This window comes from Mercenaria mercenaria, chromosome 13 (genome assembly GCF_021730395.1).
Source record: "Mercenaria mercenaria strain notata chromosome 13, MADL_Memer_1, whole genome shotgun sequence".
Classification (NCBI taxonomy): domain Eukaryota; kingdom Metazoa; phylum Mollusca; class Bivalvia; order Venerida; family Veneridae; genus Mercenaria; species Mercenaria mercenaria.
Genome location: NC_069373.1, coordinates 23,252,252 through 23,276,256, shown reverse-complemented (window position 1 = coordinate 23,276,256; position 24,005 = coordinate 23,252,252). Strand labels below are relative to the sequence as shown.

The 24,005-nt window shown below is 36.9% G+C and overlaps 1 protein-coding gene across 1 annotated transcript in view; it reads left to right on the top strand.

The window, feature by feature from the left end:
* Window positions 1-24,005, top strand: part of LOC123529349 (protein O-glucosyltransferase 1-like) — a 67,443-nt gene that overhangs the window by 36,163 nt on the left and 7,275 nt on the right. The window contains exons 4-9 of the mRNA XM_045309661.2: window positions 6,281-6,416; window positions 11,974-12,095; window positions 14,345-14,504; window positions 16,948-17,006; window positions 17,552-17,719; window positions 19,942-19,998. Of these exons, the coding sequence (XP_045165596.2) occupies window positions 6,281-6,416; window positions 11,974-12,095; window positions 14,345-14,504; window positions 16,948-17,006; window positions 17,552-17,719; window positions 19,942-19,998 (702 nt within the window). The remainder of the gene's footprint in view (window positions 1-6,280; window positions 6,417-11,973; window positions 12,096-14,344; window positions 14,505-16,947; window positions 17,007-17,551; window positions 17,720-19,941; window positions 19,999-24,005) is intronic.

Genomic DNA, 24,005 nt, shown 5'->3' with positions numbered 1-24,005 from the left:
TATCATGTATTGCATATCAGTATGTTGCCACCCAAGTATATAGGGTTGGATTAATATGTCACATATTGCATATCATTATGTTGCCTGCCAAGTATATAGAGCTGGATAAATGTATCACATATTGCATATCAGTATGTTGCCAGCCAAGTATATAGGGTTGGATTAATATATCACGTTTTTACCTATCAGTATCTTGCCAGCCAAGTATATAGGGTTTGATTAATATATCATGTATTACATATCAGTATGTTGGCAGCCAGGTATATAGGGTTGGATTAATGTAGCCCTGTTGCATATCAGTATGTTCGCAGCCAAGTATATAGAGTTGGATAAATGTATCACATATTGCATATCAATATGTTGCCAGCCAGGTATATCGAGTTGGATAAATGTATCACATATTGCATATCAGTATATTGCCAGCCAGGTATAGTGAGTTGGATAAATATATCACATACTGCATACCAGTATGTTGGCAGCCAGGTATATAGAGTTGGATTAATGTAGCCCTGTTGCATATCAGTATGTTCGCAGCCAAGTATATAGAGTTGGATAAATGTATCACATATTGCATATCAATATGTTGCCAGCCAGGTATATCGAGTTGGATAAATGTATCACATATTGCATATCAGTATGTTCACAGCCAAGTATAAAGAGTTGGATAAATGTATCACATATTGAATATCAGTATGTTGCCAGCCAGGTATATCCAGTTGGATAAATGTATCACATATTGCATATCAGTATGTTGCCAGTCAGGTATATAGGGTTTGGATTAATGTAGCCCTGTTGCATATCAGTATGTTGGCAGCCAAGTATATAGAGTTGGATAAATGTTATCACATAGTGAATATCAGTATGTTGCCAGCCAGGTATATCGAGTTTGATAAATGTATCACATATTGCATATCAGTATCTTGCCAGCCAAGTATATAGGGTTTGATTAATATATCATGTATTACATATCAGTATGTTGGCAGCCAGGTATATAGGGTTGGATTAATGTAGCCCTGTTGCATATCAGTATGTTCGCAGCCAAGTATATAGAGTTGGATAAATGTATCCCATATTGCATATCAATATGTTGCCAGCCAGGTATATCGAGTTGGATAAATGTATCACATATTGCATATCAGTATGTTGCCAGCCAGGTATAGTGAGTTGGATAAATATATCACATATTGAATATCAGTATGTTGGCAGCCAGGTATATAGAGTTGGATTAATGTAGCCCTGTTGCATATCAGTATGTTCGCAGCCAAGTATATAGAGTTGGATAAATGTATCACATATTGCATATCAATATGTTGCCAGCCAGGTATATCGAGTTGGATAAATGTATCACATATTGCATATCAGTATGTTCACAGCCAAGTATAAAGAGTTGGATAAATGTATCACATATTGAATATCAGTATGTTGCCAGCCAGGTATATCCAGTTGGATAAATGTATCACATATTGCATATCAGTATGTTGCCAGTCAGGTATATAGGGTTTGGATTAATGTAGCCCTGTTGCATATCAGTATGTTGGCAGCCAAGTATATAGAGTTGGATAAATGTATCACATAGTGAATATCAGTATGTTGCCAGCCAGGTATATCGAGTTGGATAAATGTATCACATATTGCATATCAGTATGTTGCCAGTCAGGTATAGTGAGTTGGATAAACATATCACATACTGCATATCAGTATGTTGCCAGCCAGATATATAGAGTTGGATTGATATATCATGTATTACATATCAGTATGTTGCTAGTCAAGTATATTGGGTTGGATTAATATATCACGTATTATATATCAGTATGTTGCCAGCCAGGTAAATAGGGTTGGATTAGTGTATCCCTATTGCTTATCAGTATGTTGCCAGCTAGGTAGATGGGGTTGGATTAATCTATCACATATTTCTTATCAGTTTGTTACCAGCCAAGTGTATAGATTTGGATAAATGTATCACATATTGCATATCAGTATGTTACCAGCCAGGTATATAGAGTTGGATAAATGTATCACATATTGCATATCAGTATGTTGCCAGCCCCGTATATAGGGTTGGATTAGTGTATCCCTATTGCATATCAGTATGTTTCCAGCTAGTATATAGAGTTGGATTGGGGGCCTCCGTGGCGGAGTGGTTAAGGTCGCTGACTTCAAATCACTTGCCCCTCATCGATGTGGGTTCGAGCCTCACTCGGGGCATTGAATTCTTCATGTGAGGAAGCCATCCAGCTGGCTTACGGAAGGTCGGTGGTTCTACCCAGGTGCCTGGTCGTGATGAAATAATGCACGGAGGGGCACCTGGGGTCTTCCTCCACCATTAAAGCTGGAAAGTCGCCATATGACCTATCATGTGCCGGTGCGACGTTAAATCCAACAAAATAAATAAAAAAATAGAGTTGGATTAATATATCACATATTGCATATCAGTATGTTGCCAGCCAATATAAAGAATTGAATTAATGTATCACGTATTGCATATCAGTATGTTGCCAGCCAGTACATAAGTTATGATTAATGTATAACATAGTGCATATCAGTATGTTGCCAGCCAGTATTATAGAATTGGATTAGTGTATCATCTTTTTCTCAGGTACCATTGAATGGATCTTCATCAAGCTTGGTCTGTAGCGTCATTATAAAGTCCTCTCTCTTTGGGATCATGGAGTCTCGTCATGTATTTTTAGCTCACCTGTCACAAAGTGACAAGGTGAGCTTTTGTGATTGTGCGGTGTCCGTCGTCCATCCGTGCGTGCGTGCGTCCGTCCGTCCGTAAACTTTTGCTTGTGACCACTCTAGAGGTCACATTTTTCATGGGATCTTTATGAAAATTGGTCAGAATGTTAATCTTGATGATATCTAGGTCAAGTTCGAAACTGGGTCACGTGCCTTCAAAAACTAGGTCAGTAGGTCTAAAAATAGAAAAACCTTGTGACCTCTCTAGAGGCCATATATTTCACAAGATCTTCATGAAAATTGGTCAGAATGTTCACCTTGATGATATCTAGGTCAAGTTTGAAACTGGGTCACGTGCCGTCAAAAACTAGGTCAGTAGGTCTAAAAATAGAAAAACCTTGTGACCTCTCTAGAGGCCATATATTTCACAAGATCTTCATGAAAATTGGTCAGAAATTTCATCTTGATGATATCTAGGTCAAGTTCGAAACTGGGTCAAGTACCATCAAAAACTAGGTCAGTAGGTCAAATAATAGAAAAACCTTGTGACCTCTCTAAAGGCCACATTTTTCATGGGATCTGTATGAAAATTGGTCAGAATGTTCATCTTGATGATATCTAGGTCAAGTTCGAAACTGGGTCACATGCAGTCAAAAACTAGGTCAGTAGGTCTAAAAATAGAAAAACCTTGTGACCTCTCTAGAGGCCATATATTTCATGAGATCTTCATGAAAATTGGTCAGAATGTTCACCTTGATGATATCTAGGTCAAGTTTGAAAGTGGGTCACGTGCCATCAAAAACTAGGTCAGTAGGTCAAATAATAGAAAAACCTTGTGACCTCTCTAGAGGCCATATTTTTCATGGGATCTGTATGAAAGTTGGTCTGAATGTTCATCTTGATGATATCTAGGTCAAGTTCGAAAATGGGTCACATGCCATCAAAAACTAGGTCAGTAGGTCAAATGATAGAAAAACCTTGTGACCTCTCTAAGGCCATAGTTTTCATGGGATCGGTATGAAAGTTGGTCTGAATGTTCATCTTGATGATATCTAGGTCAAGTTCGAAACTGGGTCAAGTGCGGTCAAAAACTAGGTCAGTAGATCTAAAAATAGAAAAACCTTGTGACCTCTCTAGAGGCCATAATTGTGAATGGATCTCCATAAAAATTGGTCAGAATGTTCACCTTGATAATATCTAGGTCAAGTTTGAAACTGGGTCACGTACCTTAAACAACTAGGTCAGTAGGTCAAATAATAAAAAAACCTTGTGACCTCTCTAGAGGCCATACTTTTCATGGGATCTGTATGAAAGTTGGTCTGAATGTTCATCTTGATGATATCTAGGTCAAGTTTGAAACTGGGTCAACTGCGGTCAAAAACTAGGTCAGTAGGTCTAAAATTATTAAAATCTTTTGACCTCTCTAGAGGCCATATTTTTCAGTGGATCTTCATGAAAGTTGATCTGAATGTTCACCTGATGATATCTAGGTCAATTTCGAAAACTGGGTCACATGCGGTCTAAAACTAGGCCAGTAGGTATAAAAATAGAAAAACCTTGTGACCTCTCTAGAGGCCATATTTTTCATGAGATCTTCATGAAAATTAGTGAGATTGTTCACCTTGATGATATCTAGGTAAAATTCAAAACAGGGTCACGTACCTTCGAAAACTAGGTCAATAGGTCAAATATTCGAAAAATCTTGTGACCTCTCTAGAGACCATATTTTTCAATGGATCTTCTTGAAAATTGGCCAGAGTTTTTATCTTGATAATATCTAGGTCAGGTTCAAAACTGGGTCACATGAGCTCAAAAACTAGGTCACTATGTCAAATAATAGAAAAAACGACGTCATACTCAAAACTTGGTCATGTGGGAAGAGGTGAGCGATTCAGGACCATCATGGTCCTCTTGTTTATTATTGGCCGTAGGGAAAAACCCGAGACCACTTTGCTGTGGTACAACATGGATGGTACCTCCAATTTTTAGGTGTATTTTGACATATCTGTACCTTGTTAGAATTTTTTTTTCTTTTTGGTTAAATTTCTTCCCTTTGTTGTAACTGTCCTTTGGACTTAGATATTTTTTCTGAGGACCTTCTTGTCCTCAAGTGCAATGATAACAGGTAGGCGATATAGGGCCATCATGGCCCTCTTGTTTATAATATAATTCTGCTGAAGCTGTTGCTTGAGGGATGTTGCTATTATTTTGGTTGGTTTTATTCTGTGCATCCGAAGAATCTCCTTTAGATTTTATTTTCGTAGCATGATTGTCTGTGATCAGTAAAAGACCATTTTGCGTTGGGATCATTAGGTAAAAGGTGAAGGTCACAGCATTCTTGAGCCTGAAAAAATCACACTTATTTACCTGCAACAGGCTACTAAGGGCCTTGTGAGCTTGAATGGTAACTGTTTTACACTGGTTTGATTTTGTTTTGATTAAGCCGAAATATATGTTATAATGCTGTGCATGTGATCTTTAGTTCCTTCCTCCTATCTGTTAGGCAAGTAGGTTATAAAGTCCCTTGAGCAATACATTTATTATACCCCAAAAACGAAGTTTGAGGGGGTATATAGGAGTGAACTTGTTGGTCCTTTGGTTTTCATGGTTTCCGGATGGTAACTCATGAAAGGCTTGACAGATTTAAATAATTTTTGGTACACAGGTGTAACATCATGAAATACAGGTCATGTTTGACTTTGAGTTCAGTAGGTCAATGGTCAAGGTCACAATGACCTGGAACAGTGAAATGGTTTCACAATGATAAATTGTGAACGCTTGGGCCTAGTATCATAAATTTTGGTACACAGGTGTAACACCATAAAATACAATTTTAATTCGACTTTGAGGTCAGTAGGTCAAAGGTCAAGGTCACAATGACCTGGAACAGTTAAACAGTTTCCAGATGATAACTTGATAAAGCTTTGGCCCAGGATCATGAAAGTTGATAGAGAGGTTGGTCATGACCCCAATTGATTCAGAGGTCAGTAGGTCAAAGGTCAAGGTCACAGTGACTTGGAACAGTTAAACCATTTCCGTGCGATAACTTGAGAACGATCACAAAACTTAATAGGGAGGTTGATCATGACCAGCAGATGACCCTTATTGATTTTGAGGTTCGACTTCGACATTGGCTTACATCTGTGACAAGGCCGTATTGTGGGGGTATAATTCATCACTCCTGTGACAGCTTTAGTTATCAGTATGTCTGCCCCACTTCAAGCAAGAGGATATATATTGTTTCCCTCATGTTGGTATGTTGTTGGACATTAGACACTTTGAATTCCAATCAATAACTAGAGAATACTGTTGTCTACAGTGGTTAAACTTCATAGAATAACTGATTGTGGTAAGAAGATGACCCCTGTTGTTTTTGGTGTCAGTTGGTCAAAGGAAGTCAAGGTCACAGTGACCTTGATAGTGAAAACAGTTTCCACCAAGTTATTCGAGAATGCCTTGACTTAAATAAGCACTTAGACAACACTTACACATGTAATAATATTTTGATTTGGCAGGGTCCTCAAGGTACTGTGTTAGTTAATTCAGAGTACAATTTTAATAGATATTAGTTTTAACTAATATGTCAATAAAATTTTTGTAGGTGTAGTGGAGTTGAGCATTTTATACTTGAGATCATTAAAAAGCTGCCAGATATGGAATTCATATTAAACACACGTGACTGGCCACAGTCATCAAGATACCAAGCTCCTTTACCAGTTTTCTCATTCAGCAAAGTGGTAAGTTTTATCTAACAAAAACCTTTAGTATCCTTACAAAGGAAACTTTGAGTCACAATTCATTTCTATAGGATTGAGTTCTGCTCAGCATCCGTACAAAGGAAACTGGAGTCACAATTCATTACTATAGGATTGAGTTCCACTCAGAATCACTACAAAGGAAACTTTGAGTCGCAATTCATTCCTATAGGACTGAGTTCTGCTCAGCATCCGTACAAAGGAAAATTTGAGTCACAATTCATTACTATAGGATTGAGTTCTGCTCAGCATCCGTGCAAAGGAAACTGGAGTCACAATTCATTACTATAGGATTGAGTTCCACTCAGAATCACTACAAAGAAAAATTTGAGTCACAATTCATTACTATAGGATTGAGTTCTGATCAGCATCCGTGCAAAGGAAACTGGAGTCACAGTTCATTACTATAGGATTGAGTTCTGCTCAGCATCACTACAAAGGAAACTGGAGTCACAATTCATTACTGTAGGACTGAGTTCTGCTCAGCATCACTACAAAGGAAAATTTGAGTCACAATTCATTCCTATAGGATTGAGTTCTGCTCAGCATCTGTACAAAGGAAACTAAAGTCACAATTCATTAATATAGGATTGAGTTCCACTCAGCATCACTACAAAGGAAACTTTGAGTCACAATTCATTACTATAGGATTGAGTTCTGTTCAGCATCCGTACAAAGGAAACTGGAGTCACAATTCATTACTGTAGGATTGAGTTCTGCTCGACATCACTACAATGGAAACTGGAGTCACAATTCATTATTATAGAATTGAGTTCTGCTCAGCATCACTACAAAGGAAACTTTGAGTTACAGTTCATTACTATAGGATTGAGTTCTGCTCAGCATCCGTACAAAGGAAACTGGAGTCACAATTCATTACTAAAGGATTGAGTTCCACTCAGCATCACTACAAAGGAAACTTTGAGTCACAATTCATTACTGTAGGATTGAGTTCTGCTCAGCATCCGTACAAAGGAAACTGGAGTCACAATTCATTACTAAAGGATTGAGTTCCACTCAGCATCACTACAAAGGAAACTTTGAGTCACAATTCATTACTGTAGGATTGAGTTCTGCTCAGCATCCGTACAAAGGAAACTTTAGTCACAATTCATTACTATAGGATTGAGTTCTGCTCAGCATCACTACAATGGAAACTGGAGTCACAATTCATTACTATAGGATTGACTTCTGCTCAGAATCACTACAAAGGAAACTTTGAGTCACAATTCATTACTATAGGATTGAGTTCTGCTCAGCATCTGTACAAAGGAAACTTGAGTCACAATTCATTACTATAGAATTGAGCTCTGCTCAGCATCACTACAAAGGAAACTGGAGTCACAGTTCATTACTATAGGATTGAGTTCTGCTCAGCATCTGTACAAAGGAAACTGGAGTCACAATTCTTTACTATAGGATTGAGTTCCACTCAGTGTCACTACAAAGGAAACTTTGAGTCACAATTCTTTGATATAGGATTGAGTTCCGCCCAGCAACACTACAAAGGAAACTTTGAGTCACAATTCTTTGATATCAGGGATCATCCTAGGTCAAAATTTTAGGGAGGGAGTGACTTCTCCCTCCGCAGAATTTAGGGAGAAATTGAGGAATCGGCATAGTATTCAGTTTTCAGCCTATAATGATATATTTTCCATTTTCTGTGGGTCTTGCCATAACTTATAAACAGTAATTATTTAAGGAAATTGATTATTGCATTTTTATTTTCATGAATTTATAAATAACGTATTAACTTAGCTATGAAAAAGTCGCCTTAAAATTTTTATCCGAAATTTACACGTCCGAAACTCTTAAGTTTATCAGGTGCCTGATCGAAATGCCATGAAAATTTTCATTCATGTTTCGATTATCGTGCTTTAATAATGCCTGATTCTTGCATCAGATTGTTCAGATTTATACATTTAATTGATATACATCGATGGCTCGAACTCAAGGGTCCCGTGGAAATTAGTTCGAGTTTTCCGTTGTTCGAGCCATCCAAATGGTGGCCATTTTGAATTTGGGAATTCGAGAGCATGATGTGTAACAAACCTTACATCGTAATATATTGTCATATTTAACCTAAATATGTTTATGATACGATGATAAATAAAAAACGAACGCTGAAATATTTTTTATTATTTATTTTCAAACGAAAAAAAAAAACACATAAAACATTATTATAATTACAAGAATTAGTGAAGACAGCATCAGATAGAAAAACATGAATAGCAGACCTTCATGAATCATAGTCCAGTACAAACACTATCAAATACAAAAATTTTAAAACAATTAATTCACGGACATGTACACATAAGTACTAAATGACGTCACATGTAGACATAGGCTATAAATAGACACATGAGATCAATACACAACATTAATGAGCATACGTCAGTTTATTTACAATATCAGTGAGTCATGTACAGTATACAGTTTATTTAAATATTTTTAAGAGATCCAAGATTAATAATAAACAATAAAAAATATTTTAAATAATTTACCGTTCTCATATTTCGTCGTTTTGGACCAAATTTAGCGTAACCCTCCTTGATTGACTCGGACTTTTTTTATCCAGCCAGAGAGCGTGTTTTTTGGAACATCAAACATTTTAGCGATTTCTGTTTTTGATTTCAGACCTTTTTCACATTCGATAATGGTGTTATATTTTGTTTCTAAAGTTTTGGGATCTAATTTTCGTTTTGTACTTTGCTTTCCAGTAGCCGACTTAGCTATCCCCGCGTTTCAGGGTCCTTTACTAAGTTGTTCAGCCATGCTAAAGCAGTATGAAAATTGACATCAGATCTCCTGTTTTTATGCAGAAAAATAAAGACAGACATTGCTTGCTTATCTTAATAAATTTTATTTGTGATAATCAAAGCTCATTAAAGCATTGCAGTGAGCGAAAGTCACTTTGTTTAATTTGTTTGTCGTATACCGAGGATAATTACATAAGCGTGTGAAAATTACGTACAGGCAGGTTAAAGGGGAAGCTTGGCGAATGTCAGGCAGAGGTGTGAAAAACTTTGTAAACACAAGCCATTCCGGCGACAAATTGTCTGTTCGACTGAATAGGTGTAATTATCACTGTAACTGAGCCGAGGGGACCACCAAATGAGTTCGAGAGTTCGAATTTTCGAAGTTCGAGCGATCCGAGGTAGAACTATATAGAATAAAGAAGGAATAAATTCGGGACCGGGCAGCAAGTTCGAGCGATCCCGGGTGTTCGAAAGATCCGAGTTCGAGCCATTGAAATTCAACTGTATTTATTAATCTTTTCGAAAATAGTAATAAACTCGTAGATATTGGCGATCTTTTTACAATAATTTTGTACGGCAGTTCAGACGTCCGCAGAATCTAATTTTTTTTATCCACAGCGCCCGGGCAATTCACTTACAGAAATTTGCCATATTTGAAATATTTTTTGAAGAAAGTTTTAATAAAATCAGTAAATAATATACTATTGATGCATAAGATCATGCACTCGTTAAGTATATCGGCTTTTTACACGCCGATTGAAAATTTTCAAAATGGCGGCGGCTTACAATATTATTACTTAACACTGTGGGATATTAATGATACGACTGGCTGAAGTTTGACAGGCGAGTAGGCGGGGTTGACTATGGATTTATCGGTAATTTAATCTAGAATATGCATCAAGTTTTACAACTTTAAGTAAACAGATAACAACACTCAGAAAAACTCTGTGATTCGTATTTCGCCTGGTGGCCGACTAAACAGCGATGATATAGCTCAAATCGCCTTGTAGGATGATCCCTGGATATAGGATTGAGTTCCACCCAGCATCACTACAAAGGAAACTTGTGAGTCAAAATACATATATAGGATAGAGTTCTGCTTAGCATCCATACAAAGGAATCTGAACCTACCAACAATCTTTAAGAGGTTTGAGTTTTAATGGAAGCTGCATGTCACAATCCTTCAGTAGAGGTTTGAGTTCTAAAGGAAGCTCATGTCACAATCCTTCAGTAGAGGGTTGAGTTCTAAAGGAAGTTGCATGTCACAATCCTTCAGTAGAGGTTTGAGTTCTAAATGAGGCTGCATGTCACAATCCTTCAGTAGAGGGTTGAGTTCTAAAGGAAGCTGTAAGTCACCATCCTTCAGTAGAGGGTTGAGTTCTTAAGGAAGCTGCAAGTCTTGATCCTTTAGTAGAGGGTTGAGTTCTAAAGGAAACTGTAAGTCACCATCCTTCAGTAGAGGGTCTAGTTCTAAAGGAAGCTGTAAGTCACCATCCTTCAGTAGAGGGTTGAGTTCTAAAGGAAGCTGCAAGTCTCGTTCCTTTAGTAGAGGGTTGAGTTCTAAAGGAAACTGTAAGTCAACATCCTTCAGTAGAAGGTTGAGTTCTAAAGGAAGCTGCAAGTCACAATCCTTTATTATAGATTAGAGTTATGCAGGAAGCTGTAGGTAACAATCCCCTTCAAGCAGCTGCTGGAGAAAATAATCTTTAAACAACTTCTTCTCATGATTCGCATTCTCATGATTTGCATTAACGATCTTCATCAAATTTTGTTTGCGATATCAGTATAAGAACTTTCCCTAAATTTATTCAAATGGGGTCACTCTGGCCCTTTAAGGAACTGCTAGAGCTAAAAGTAAAAGTACATTTAAATGGCTTCTCATTAATGGAAAGTTTTCAAAATCACTAACTATGGTGGCTAAAGTCAGCCATTTTGTTCTTGTATTTGAAGAGTGCCAACATACCAGAACAAAAACTAGCAGACCAATATGACAAAACCCTTACTTGTCCTCTTGGCATGTTTTTTGTTGTTCTGGCATGTTGGCACATTTTAAAGGCTCTTCAAACTTGCCAACATGCTCGAACAAAAGGCTGAAATCAGTCACCATAGTTATTGACCCCACAAATATTGTTTTTAAAGGGCAAGGAATGCCTGACAAAAAGTTAATTTATATGAAAGCCATCCTCAAGCCTTTTGTAATGTGTAAAGAATTTTTTAAATTCGGACCACTATTGAGAAAGATACAACACTTTGAAATTTCAGAAAATGGCTGATAACGGAGGCAGCCATTTTAGTGTGTTTGTGACATCATTTACACACTGCTGAATTCTTTAATTAGCAAATAACCTTTTAGATAGATTAATTTCATATGTTGCTTGAGTGTTAGATGTAAAACATGGTACTTTCTTTCATTATAGCTGAAAAGGTAGAAAAATTATTTTACAGAAATAAGTAAACACAATTCAAAAATATATCTAGAAATTTGATAAATCTGCCATTTTGCATTTTGTTGCCATGGAAACAAAATGGTCGCTATTTTGATCAAAGATTTAAATGCTCATAACTTTCTCATTTTTAAGCCGATAGAAAATTCTTTCACTTCTTTGAATGATTTAAGAAATCCTAGCAGATGGAATTAACATAAGAACAACTGTGCTTTTCCATTTAAAAGCATACAGCTGCATTAAAGTAGAAGAAGTAAACAAATTGGCAGAAATCAGCCACCATAGAAAATAGCCCTATTAAGACCAGGATAATAAATTAACATGTTTATTTTATAGCCAAGGCAGAGTTGGGACATTATGTATCCAGCATGGACATTTTGGGAAGGTGGTCCGGCAGTGTGGCCCATATATCCAACTGGCCTGGGCAGATGGGATGAACAGAGAGAAATTATTCCAAAGTATGCTGCAGTCAAGTACAATTTTTTTACATTTATTGACATTTCATTTAATTGATAGTTACATTGTGTAATTGATTTTGCTTCTCTTTATACCCCAGATACAAAATATATGGTCTCGATATTTGAATCATGCATGTCTGTCTGTCCGTGATGTTCCCTTCATATGTTCTTAACCTCTGGGAAGATTTTCATAAAACCAGTATCAATTGTTCACTTCATCAAGATGATGTGAAGAGCTAGGTCCAAGCCCAAGGTCACACTTGAAGGTCAAATATCTTTATTTAGTGTTTGCTCCATATTTTTAAGAATTCTTGGAAGATTTTCATAAAACTAACACCAATTGTTAACCTAACCAAGACCATGTGTAGAGGGCACAGTCAAGGTCACTAGGTCCATACAAGATCAAGGTCACACTGAGGTTAAAGGTCAAATAGCTTAACTTCATGTCTGCTCTATATATTCTTAACCACTTGGAAGATTTCCATATAACTAGCAACATTTGTTAACCTCAGCAAGGTGACGGGCAGAGAGAACAACCCAGGTCACTAGGTCAAGGTCACACTTGAAGGTAGGTTGTCATGTCACAACATTTTTCATTCCCTTTCTGGGGGGTATTAATCCCCTTTAGTTATAATGGTAGTTTCAATTCAGTTGTAATGTAAACTTCTTAAAGTTTAAGCTCACTTAAACCTGTTCATGTCTGTCACTGCTGAATGTTAACAGCCATTTTTATACGCCAGTTTGAAAAACGGGACGTATTATGGGAACACCCCTGGCGGGTGGGCGGCGTCCACAGACTGTCCGGAGCATATCTTCTACATGCATGGAGGGATTTTGATGAAACTTGGCACAGTTGTTCACCATCATGAGACTGAGTGTCATGCGCAAAAACCAGGTCCCTAGGTCTAAGGTCAAGGTCACACTTGGAGGTCAAAGGTCAAATTCAAGAATGACTTTGTCCGGAGCATATCTTCTTCATGCATGGAGGGATTTTGATGAAAGTTGGCACAATTGTTCATCATCATGAGACGGAGTGTCATGCGCAAGAACCAGGTCCCTAGGTCTAAGGTCAAGGTCACACTTTGAGGTCAAAGGATACAAGAAAGAAAACTTTGTCCGGAGCATATCTTCTTCATGACAGGCGTATATTGTGACATTCTGGCACTCTTGTTTAGCTATTAGTATACTAGGATGGTCTGGTGCACATCGTCTGGCATTCACAGATTACATAAATATCATCTGTTCTGAAACTACCAGTCATAATTACACTAAACTTGGTCTGTAGCACCTTGGCAATGTCCTCTTTAACTTCACCACAAATGGTTCTGCTTGACCACTTTAAGGGGCTGCTAGAGCTAAAAGTAGAAAAAACCTTTACAGAACATCTCAACTGCTTGATGGATCTTCATCAGACTTGATCTTTAGCATCACTATAAAGTCTTCTCTCTAATTTATTCAAATGGGGACACTCAGCCCTTTTAAGATGCCACAAGAGCTAAAAATAGGAAAACTTTTAGACTACTTCTTCTCACAATCTGCTTGGTAATCTTCAGAAGATATCTCTGAAACTACTGGTCAGAATTGCACCAAACTTGGTCAGCAGCATCTTGGCTTGCAGTATCCTAGTATAGACATTTCTCAATTTTATTTCTGTATATTTCTACTTGACTGAAGGTAGCCTCTGCTAGAGCTAAATTAGGAAAATCTTTGAACAACTTCTTCTCATGAACCTGATGTACCAGACTTGATTTGTAGCAACTTTGGTAGGACTTCTCTTAATTTTGTTTAATGGCGAGGCATTTTGGGGCCGTCACTGCAAAAATTATTTTTCTATGAACAGCGTTATGGGTGTTCACCAGACTTGGCCAGAACAAGGTCTAATTCCTCCTCAGGAGTTTTTACTTCAAAATATTGCATTTATTTAATTTGCATGAAATAAATTTTGTTTAAAAACATAAACTGTTATAAAATGTAGTGGCAGTCTCAGTTTTTAGCCAGGAAAGAGTAGTTTCCCTGAAGTTTACAGATATGGCAAACAATCATAAACAAACTTGTTTTGAAGTTTGAAAATCATTTAAATCTGTGTAATATGTACTGATGATGTGGGGATTGTTCCTGGGTCATGAATATGTGCATGATACTCCGGTTTCTACTGTAGCAGTCATTGTAAACTTACTCCTCTATAGAAATGGAAACTTAAACCTATTTAAAATAACACCATCAAACAATTTAGGTTTTATACTTTTAAGGGCAGCTAAAAAATGGCCATGGGAAAAGAAGCTGAACAAGGGATACTTCAGAGGTTCCAGAACAAGTGACGAGAGAGATCCACTAGTTTTACTGTCACGAAATGAGCCGGATCTTGTAGATGCCCAATACACCAAAAATCAGGCTTGGAAATCTAAAGCTGTATGACTTTTTTACATTTTTACTTAATGTGTTTGTCAATGTTTAAAAGAATGTCTAACATAGCAGTGTTTTTTGTTCAGAAATGCATTTGATAGTCATTTACCTCATATTTTATTCTCCCTCTTGAATGAGAACATTCCAGAGCTTTTCATGGAATGTCTGTGTAATTCCATTGAATATATGGGCAGATTTTACAAAGATAGGTACGGAAAATTGAGGAAAACTGGAAATAATTCCATGGATGTCCATAGTTCTGTCCATGGATGTCCATTAACAATTTACTGAGTAATTCCATGGACAATGATGGACTCCTGTGAACAATTTTCTGCAATTATCCTGGAAGTACTGCTGACAGTATTTTACAATGTTAATCAGTATTATACTGTTTTACATACTAAAATATATTCATGTAGCTGCTTACCCCATTAAACAAAGAAGAACAGTATTTTCATTTGTCTCGCAGTATTTATACATTTTTAGCTCATCTGAACTTTGTTCAGGGTAAGCAATGAGTATAGGTAGATGGTCCAAACGTCCATCCATTCCCTGTGTCAACATTTTTAGCTCACCTTGGTACAAAGTATGCATTGTAATATTTTAGGATCATTAGATGCATTTTCAGTTGTCCACAATGTCTTTAAATAACATATAATCCTTAACCCCAAGACTGTTTCAACTAAACTTCACCAGAACCTTCCTTGGGTGGTCCCCTTTCAGATTCCTTCAAATCTAGTTCATCTCTGACAAATTCTGGTTGCCATGGCAGCCAAAAAAGAAAAACTTCTCAGAAATTGCAAGGATAATTTCACAGAAATGTTCCATAAGTGACCCGCTAGCAAATTTCTTCAGACCATTCTGTTTGTTAAAAAACATGGCCACTAGAGGTCCACTAGAGTTAGTTTTCCCCATACGGTTAAGTGGAAAATTGAAAGTCTTCTTCATTGCAACTGTTGGCATGATTCCAAAATAATTTCACAGCAATGTGCATCAAGTGACCCTCTACCAAATTCCTTCAAATATTTTTTTTTTCTTTAAAAATATGGCCGTCAGGGGGCAGGGCTAGTTTTCCCTGTATGATTGATGGGAAACCATTGAAAAATTTTCATCTTAAACAGCTGGCTCCATTTCAAAATAATTTTACAGAAATAATTCCTGGGTAACTGTTTATAGAATATCTTCAAATTATTCTGTCCCATTAACAAACATGGTCACCAGGGGGAGGGCTCTTCTCCTCTTAAACGGCTAATTTGATTTCAAAATAATTTGACAGCATTGCTCCTTGGGTGGCCCAGTGCCAAATCCTTTTATGACATGTTCATTTGTTGAAAAACATGACTGCTTAGGGATGCAGCAAATTTTCCCTATTTATTTGTATGAAAAATCTTCTCCTCTGAAGCTGCTGACCTAAATTCAAAATAATTTCAGACAAAAGTTCCTTGAATGACCCTCTTACTAACTTCCTTCAAGGTCCCGCCCACATTAATCGTCTCCCCGACCCAGTACTATTTTTTTTTATAATTGACTCTGAGTATCCTATGTGATCATTGCCTCAGCCCAAACTACCACACATACATGCACACATTGGCTAGTATTTATTTAGTGGAAACTTCTTACCAGAAAACACTGGCCCTATTTCAAAATAATTTTACAGATATTTTCCTGGCGTGCCCATCTACCAAAACTGTGCAAGCAAGTTATGTAACTCAGCTGAGCTATCTGGGGGTGTCATGGCCTCTTGTATTTAAAAGACGGACTTAAAATCCACTGATAGGAATTGAATGTAAGACGAATTGAGAGTCAGACACCATAACTCTGTGCTGAATAATGATAAAAGTTTGTGCCCCCTAAATTACTTGTACATTTGCCTTTGTCCATCCATCAGTCCGACCATCTGTCCATTGGTCAGAATTTGTATTGAACATATCTCAAAAAGTATTTGACTTAGAGTCATCAAATCTCACAGGATTGTTATTGAGCATGCAAATTAGTACAACTGGTGTATAACTTGGGATTTTTTACAGACAGATCAGAGTTATGGTCCTTGACTTAGTAAAAAATATGCATATAATGGCCATAAAGTTTGTGTCACATGTATCTCAGAAAGTATTTTACCTAGGATTATGAATATTATTCAGCATGTTAAGTTGTGCACCTTGGATTGTATAAGAGATTCACTCAGCTAGACCAGAATTATGGCCCTTTACTTTGTCAAAATATACATGGAAGGGCATAAAAGTTTTGTGTTGCAAGATCTTAGCATATATTTGACCTACGGTCATGGAACATGATAGGAATGTTATTCAGCATGTGAAATTTTGCACCTAGGGTTTTGTTTGGGATTTTTTTCAGTCAGACCAGAGTTATGGTCCTTGGTTGTCAAAAATATGCAAAAAGGGGATACGGATTTCTGTCACAATTATCTCAAAATGCATATTTATTTCAGGATACATTGGGAGCAGATCCAGCAAAAGAAGTGAGATTAGAAGACCATTGTGATCACAAGTTAGTTTTTCTTTGTTATTATAACATTTGAAATAGTAAATTTTAGCTTGACTTTACGAAGTGTTTGGAGAGAAATAGCTTTGCTTGAAGTATATGGAGAGCTATTCTATTCACCCTTTTGTTCACTTCTGTACTTTCTCTCTGAAATCACTCAATGTATTTGATTCAAACTTAAGCTGCACATCATCACCAACATCATATGACCTAAGTTCCGTAACAAAGGCACTACAGCAATATTTCAGATTTTGCCCTTTTTAAACTTGTATACAGATTTCCTATAATGTTTATTTACTAAGTCAACCACTCTGTTCAGTGTATTATGGGTTTTCTATGATGTATGTCTACAAAATCAAACTCTCTATTATCTTCGCAATAACTTCATACATCTTGATAGTAACCATCATATGCCCCTTTTTATACATCACCTTCGTTTGTGTGGTGGAAATGCCAGAATATATGTTTGGAGTACATGTTCGATGTCAAAATATACTGATATTTAACTTATCAGTGCTTTGTGATGTATATGCTCTTGTTGAATATTTCAGATATTTATTCAATTTCCGTGGAGTAGCAGCAAGTTTTCGCTTCAAGCATCTGTTTCTGTGTGACTCTGTTGTGTTCCATGTTGGGGAGGATTGGATGGAATTTTTTTATTCAGCAATGAAACCTTGGGTTCATTATATCCCAGTTAGGCAGGATCTCACTGATGTCAGGTGAGTAGATATTGTGACTATACTCAGTAACAGTGTTCTTCACTTCACTTTATTCTAAAAACATTGAAGGGTTTTGGTAGGAACATACAATTTTGGAAGAAGTAGTATTGGATCTGTTATCATCATATGTTTTCAGATGTTTTTGTAAGTTCCAGAATTTCTCAGCAAGACAGCATCAGTGAGAAGAGTAACAGCCTGATCACTCTCCAAGATTTGCTTCTATCAGCCATTAATTGGTTGGTCACATGTCAGTTTTCAAACAGAAGACAAAATATTGTGTATATTCTGCTTGGCTAAGTTAAGTTATTTTCTACTGTCAAGACACCTGTTCAATTTAAGTATGTCGTGAAATACAGGAAACATGAGAAATATCTTCCCTTTGATTCTACTGAAAATTCCAATTAACTTTTCGGTGGAAAAACATTCTATAATTAAACAAACATTCTGAAAATGTATTAATAGTTTGTCTGTCCTTGTTACTCTTTACCTCCATCTGTTAATAAAGCAGTTATAAGCACAAAAGATTTCACCAGAGTCAATTCCTGGTTGCATTCTAAAATATAAGCCACCCTAAAAAATGGTTAGAGAATATTTTCAAAGTTCTTTGTAAAATGCAAAAGAAGGTAGTGTAGTGACCAAAGGTAGTGAACGACTTTTTGACCTAGCTGTTGCTGTGTATCATCGTTCCATCCATTTACAACATTGGTATTTTTTATTCAAAGTGACCCATCTGTTACTATGAGGCTGCTCCTTGTTGATAAATGTATATCCATATTTGGAAGTTGACTGAGCAAGAATGAGAGCACATTACAATGTCACGGAGTTCATTGAGGTTTTACATGTTGATGTACTCACTGGCTTCAGAAATTTTGCATTTATTTGAGACATTTACCTATGTTAAGATCATGTTTCGTGCTGTAGATTAAAAAGCTACAACAAAATTTAATCCTAGTTACTGTGATGTAGTAATGATTAATCTAAATGAAAAGGAAAAACAATACATTTCAAAATTAAAGTTTATCAGACTTTGACAGGAAATCTGATGATTTTCTTAATTTAAGCCCATTTGAAGAAGAGTGAGTGTATTGTTTTGTTTTGTCTGTAGTCTTATTCAGTTTCTGATCAGTAACTCTTGGTCTTACAATAGTCAAACTTCATAGAATCATTGCCTTTGTTCAATAGATGACCGCTATTGTTTCAGGTGTCAGTAGGTCAGATGTCAAGGACACAGTGACCTTGAGACTGTAAACAGTGTCTGCTCTATAAGTAAAGACCACTTTGCCCTACAGTTATCGAACTTCATAGGATGATTGTCTGTGGTCAGTATTATTTTGGGGATTAATAGGTCAAAGGTAAAGGTCACAATGAACTTGAGACTGAAAGAGGTTTCTGTTCAATAAATAAAGACTGCATTGACCTATAGTCATGATCGGATGATAGCCTTTGTTCAGCAGATGACTGGTCAGTAGATGACCCCTATTATTTTGGGGGTCAATTGGTGAAAGGTCAAGGTCAGAGTAAGCTTTAGACTGAAAATTGTTTCAGCTCAGTAAGTTGTGAATTTTTTGGCCTACATTTGTCAAACTTCATAAATTTTTTGTCTTTGGTCAGTAGATGACCCCTATTGTTTTAAGGTTCAGTAGGCCAAAGGTCAAGGTCACAGTGACCTCAAGACTGGACATGTTTTCTGCTAATTAAGTAAAGAACACTTCGGCCTGCATTTGTCAGATTGCCTAAGGTCCCATGTTGTTTTGAGGGTCAGCAGGCCAAAGGTCAGGGACACATTGACCTTGAGAATGAAAACAATTTGTGTTTAACATTTAAAGAGCTCTTGTGACTAATGCTTTTTAACTTTAGAGAATTATTACCTTTGGTCAACCGATGACCCCAAATGTTTGAAAAAGTCAAAAGGTCGAAGGTGAAATTCAGTGTGACCTTGAAACTGAAAACAGTTTTCAGTTAATACTTAAAGCAGATTTCAAATATTATTTGTCTGTGGTCAGGAGATGACTCCTATTGTTTAGGGTTAAGTGTCACAGTAATCTTGAGATTGCAAACAGTTTCTGATCATCTACTGGGGAAAGCTTTGACCTCTGGCTGTCAGTCTCCATAGTTGCAATGGAAATGGAAACATCAATATTTCTCAATATTGACATATGAATTTCATATTGAGAGTGTTTCATATTAAGACAGAACCACTAAAATGAATTTTATCATTTTAGGGAGTTACTGCAGTTTGCTCAAGAAAATGATGCGGTTGTACATAAGATAGCACTGAGGTAGGTGTTTCTAGTATATGAAATAGCACAAAGGTAGGTTATTCTGTTACATAAGATAGCACAAAGGTATGTGTCACTAGTATATGAGATAGCACAGAGGTAGGTGTTTCTAGTACCTGAGATAGCACAAAGGTTTCTATCACTAGTACATGAGACAGCACAAAGGTAGGTGTTTCTAGTACATGAGACAGCACAAAGGAAGGTGTTTCTACTACATGAGACAACACAAAGGTAGGTGTTTCTAGTACATGAGACAGCACAAAGGAAGGTGTTTCTACTACATGAGACAACACAAAGGTAGGTGTTTCTAGTACATGAGACAGCACAAAGGAAGGTGTTTCTAGTACATGAGACAACACAAAGGTAGGTGTTTCTAGTACATGAGATAGCACAAAGGAAGGTGTTTCTACTACATGAGACAACACAAAGGTAGGTGTTTCTAGTACATGAGACAGCACAAAGGTAGGTGTTTCTAGTACATGAGACAGCACAAAGGAAGGTGTTTCTACTACATGAGACAACACAAAGGTAGGTGTTTCTAGTACATGAGACAGCACAAAGGAAGGTGTTTCTACTACATGAGACAACACAAAGGTAGGTGTTTCTAGTACATGAGACAGCACAAAGGAAGGTGTTTCTACTACATGAGACAACACAAAGGTAGGTGTTTCTAGTACATGAGACAGCACAAAGGAAGGTGTTTCTACTACATGAGACAACACAAAGGTAGGTGTTTCTAGTACATGAGATAGCACAGAGGTACGTGTTTCTAGTAGCAAGGTCCTCCATGGTACCGGTGTACTTAACGTAAAAGTCAAACATATAAACAAATCATAACTTACCTGAACAAAATTATATGTCCGCCTGCTCATTCACATCTACTCTTTTTTTTAGCCCCAAAAAACATCTCCCAGACTTTGAACTGTGACCTCTGAGAAGTGTCAATAAACAACACCATATTGAAGAGCATACTGGAAGACAATTCCATGTAACTGGTGCAACAGTAAATAAGTAAAATATGGAAGGCCAGTCTTGCAATAATCACATCACACACTTACACTGTCTCAAACAGTCGCACTAAAATGTTTTGACTTAAAATATTGATGTCTAACATATGAAATTTAACCTTAACAAGAAAACCAACAGCCACACTGGAACAGTCAATTTTATGTAACTTTACTTAATTTTCTACACAGTGAGGGCACTTGAAATAATCATTTCTCCTGAGAACTCAAAAGGCAAGTTTTTAAGTGTGTCCAATGGCCACAAACATCACATTTGCCCCAGTTCACAATTGTAATGTAAATGCTGTTATCTGCAAGGTCAGGCTGCCATTTCTTGCAAATACAATACTTCTCTTCTTCAGAAATTTCAGATTCTGAGTCAGACTGAGAGTCTTCTGACAGAAGAATGGGTCCGCCAGACTTGGAGGTTCTAGATGTACTGGGCTTTGAAATGGACACTGTAGAAATATTTGGTTGTGCACTCTTAGAGCTTTTTTCAGATTTTGTGGATCCAGTGTTTGGCTGACTTTTATTAGCTCACCTGTCACATAGTGACAAGGTGAGCTTTTGTGATCACCCTTCGTCCGTCGTCAGTCCGTGCATGCGTGTGCTTCCGTCAACAATTTCTTGTCTGCACGATAGTGGTTTCATTTATGATTTTATTGTACCCCCCGACAACAAAGTTGTAAGGGGGGGTATACTGGTTTCAGGTTGTCTGTCTGTCCGTCTGTCTGTCTGTCCGTAGACGCAATCTTGTGCGCACCATCTCTCCTTATCCCCTTGACAGAATTTAATGAAACTTCACACAAGTGATCAGTACCAACAGTAGTTGTGCATGGGGCATGTTAGGTTCTTTTAGAAAAAAAATTTGCAAAGTTAGGGAACTTTGTTTTTTTGATACTATGCTATATACATAGACACAGTCTTGTGCGCACCATCTCTCCTCATCCCCTTGACACAATTTAATGAAACTTCACACAAGTGATCAGTACCAACAGTAGTTGTGCATGGGGCATGTTAGGTTCTTTTAGAAAAAAAATTTGCAGAGTTATGGGACTTTGTTTTTAGCTCGACTATTCGAAGAATAATCTAGCTATTCTACTCACCCTGGCGTCGGCGTCGGCGTCGGCGTCACACCTTGGTTAAGTTTTTGCATGCAAGTACATACAGCTATCATTTAAAGGCATATAGCTTTGAAACTTATTTATTCTTTTTCTAGGTCAATTACCAACCTCTCTGGGTCAAGTCCCATAACTCTGACATGTATTTTGAGCAAATTATGCCCCCTTTTGGACTTAGAAAATTTTGGTTAAAGTTTTACATGCAAGTTACTATCTCCAAAACTAATGCATATATTGAATTGAAACTTCACATGTGTCTTCGGGGTTATAAAACTAGTTGATAGCACCAAGTTCCATAACTCTGACCTTCATTTTGGCCAAATTATGCCCCCTTTTGGACTTAGAAAATTCTGGTTAAAGTTTTGCGTGCAAGTACATACAGCTATTACTAAAAGGCATATAGATTTGAAACTTATGTTTTCTTTTTCTAGATCAATTACCTACCTCACTGTGTCAAGTCCCATAACTCTGACATGTATTTTGAGCAAATTATGCCCCCTTTTGGACTTAGAAAATTCTGGTTAAAGTTTTACATGCAAGTTACTATCTCCAAAACTAATGCAGATATTGAATTGAAACTTCACATGTTTCTTCCGGGTTATAAAACTAGTTGATAGCACCAGGTCCCATAACTCTGACCTTCATTTTGGCCAAATTATGCCCCCTTTTGGACTTAGAAAATTCTGGTTAAAGTTTTGCGTGCAAGTACATACAGCTATTACTAAAAGGCATATAGATTTGAAACTTATTTTTTCTTTTTCTAGATCAATTACCTACCTCACTGGGTCAAGTCCAAAAACTCTGACATGTATTTTGGCCAAATTATGCCCCCTTTTGGACTTAGAAAATTCTGGTTAAAGTTTTGCGTGTAAGTACATACAGCTATTACTAAAGGGCATATAGATTTGAAACTTATTTTTTCTTTTTCTAGGTCAATTACCTACCTCACTGGGTCAAGTCCCATAACTCTGACATGTATTTTGGGCAAATTATACCCCCTTTTGGACTTAGAAAATTCTGGTTAAAGTTTTACATGCAAGTAACTATCTCCAAAACTACTACAGATATTAAATTAAAAATTCACATGTGTCTTCGGGGTTATAAAACTAGTTGATAGCACCATGTCCCATAACTCTGACGTGTATTTTGGGCAAATTATGCCCCCTTTTGGACTTAGAAAATCCTGGTTAAAGTTTTGGGTGCAAGTACATACAGCTATTACCAAAAGGCATATAGCTTTGAAACTTATTTATTCTTTTTCTAGGTCAATTACCAACCTCACTGGGTCAAGTTCCATAACTCTTAACATGTATTTTGAGCAAATTATGCCCCCTTTTGGACTTAGAAAATTCTGGTTAAAGTTTTACATGCAAGTTACTATCCCCAAAACTAATGCAGATATTGAATTGAAACTTAACATGTTTCTTTGGGGTTATAAAACTAGTTGATAACATCAAGTCCCATAACTCTGATATGTATATTGGTCAAATTATGTCCCCTTTCGAACTTAAAACTCTTTTGATATTTAACATTTTGGGTAATCATTTCCTGCTTCTGTGACAATATTTCGAATAGTCGAGCTTGGCTGTCTTACAGACAGCTCTTGTTTGTTACTATACTATATACATAGACACAATCTTGTGCGCACCATCTCTCCTCATCCCCTTGACAAAATTTAATGAAAATTCACACAAGTGATCAGTAACAACAGTAGTTGTGCATGGGGCATGTTAGATTATTTCAGAAAAAAAATTTGCAGAGTTATGGGACTTTGTTTTTTTTTTGTTACTATACTATATACATAGACACAATCTTCTGCGCACCATCTCTCCTCATCCCCTTGACACAATTTAATGAAACTTCACACAAGTGATCAGTAACA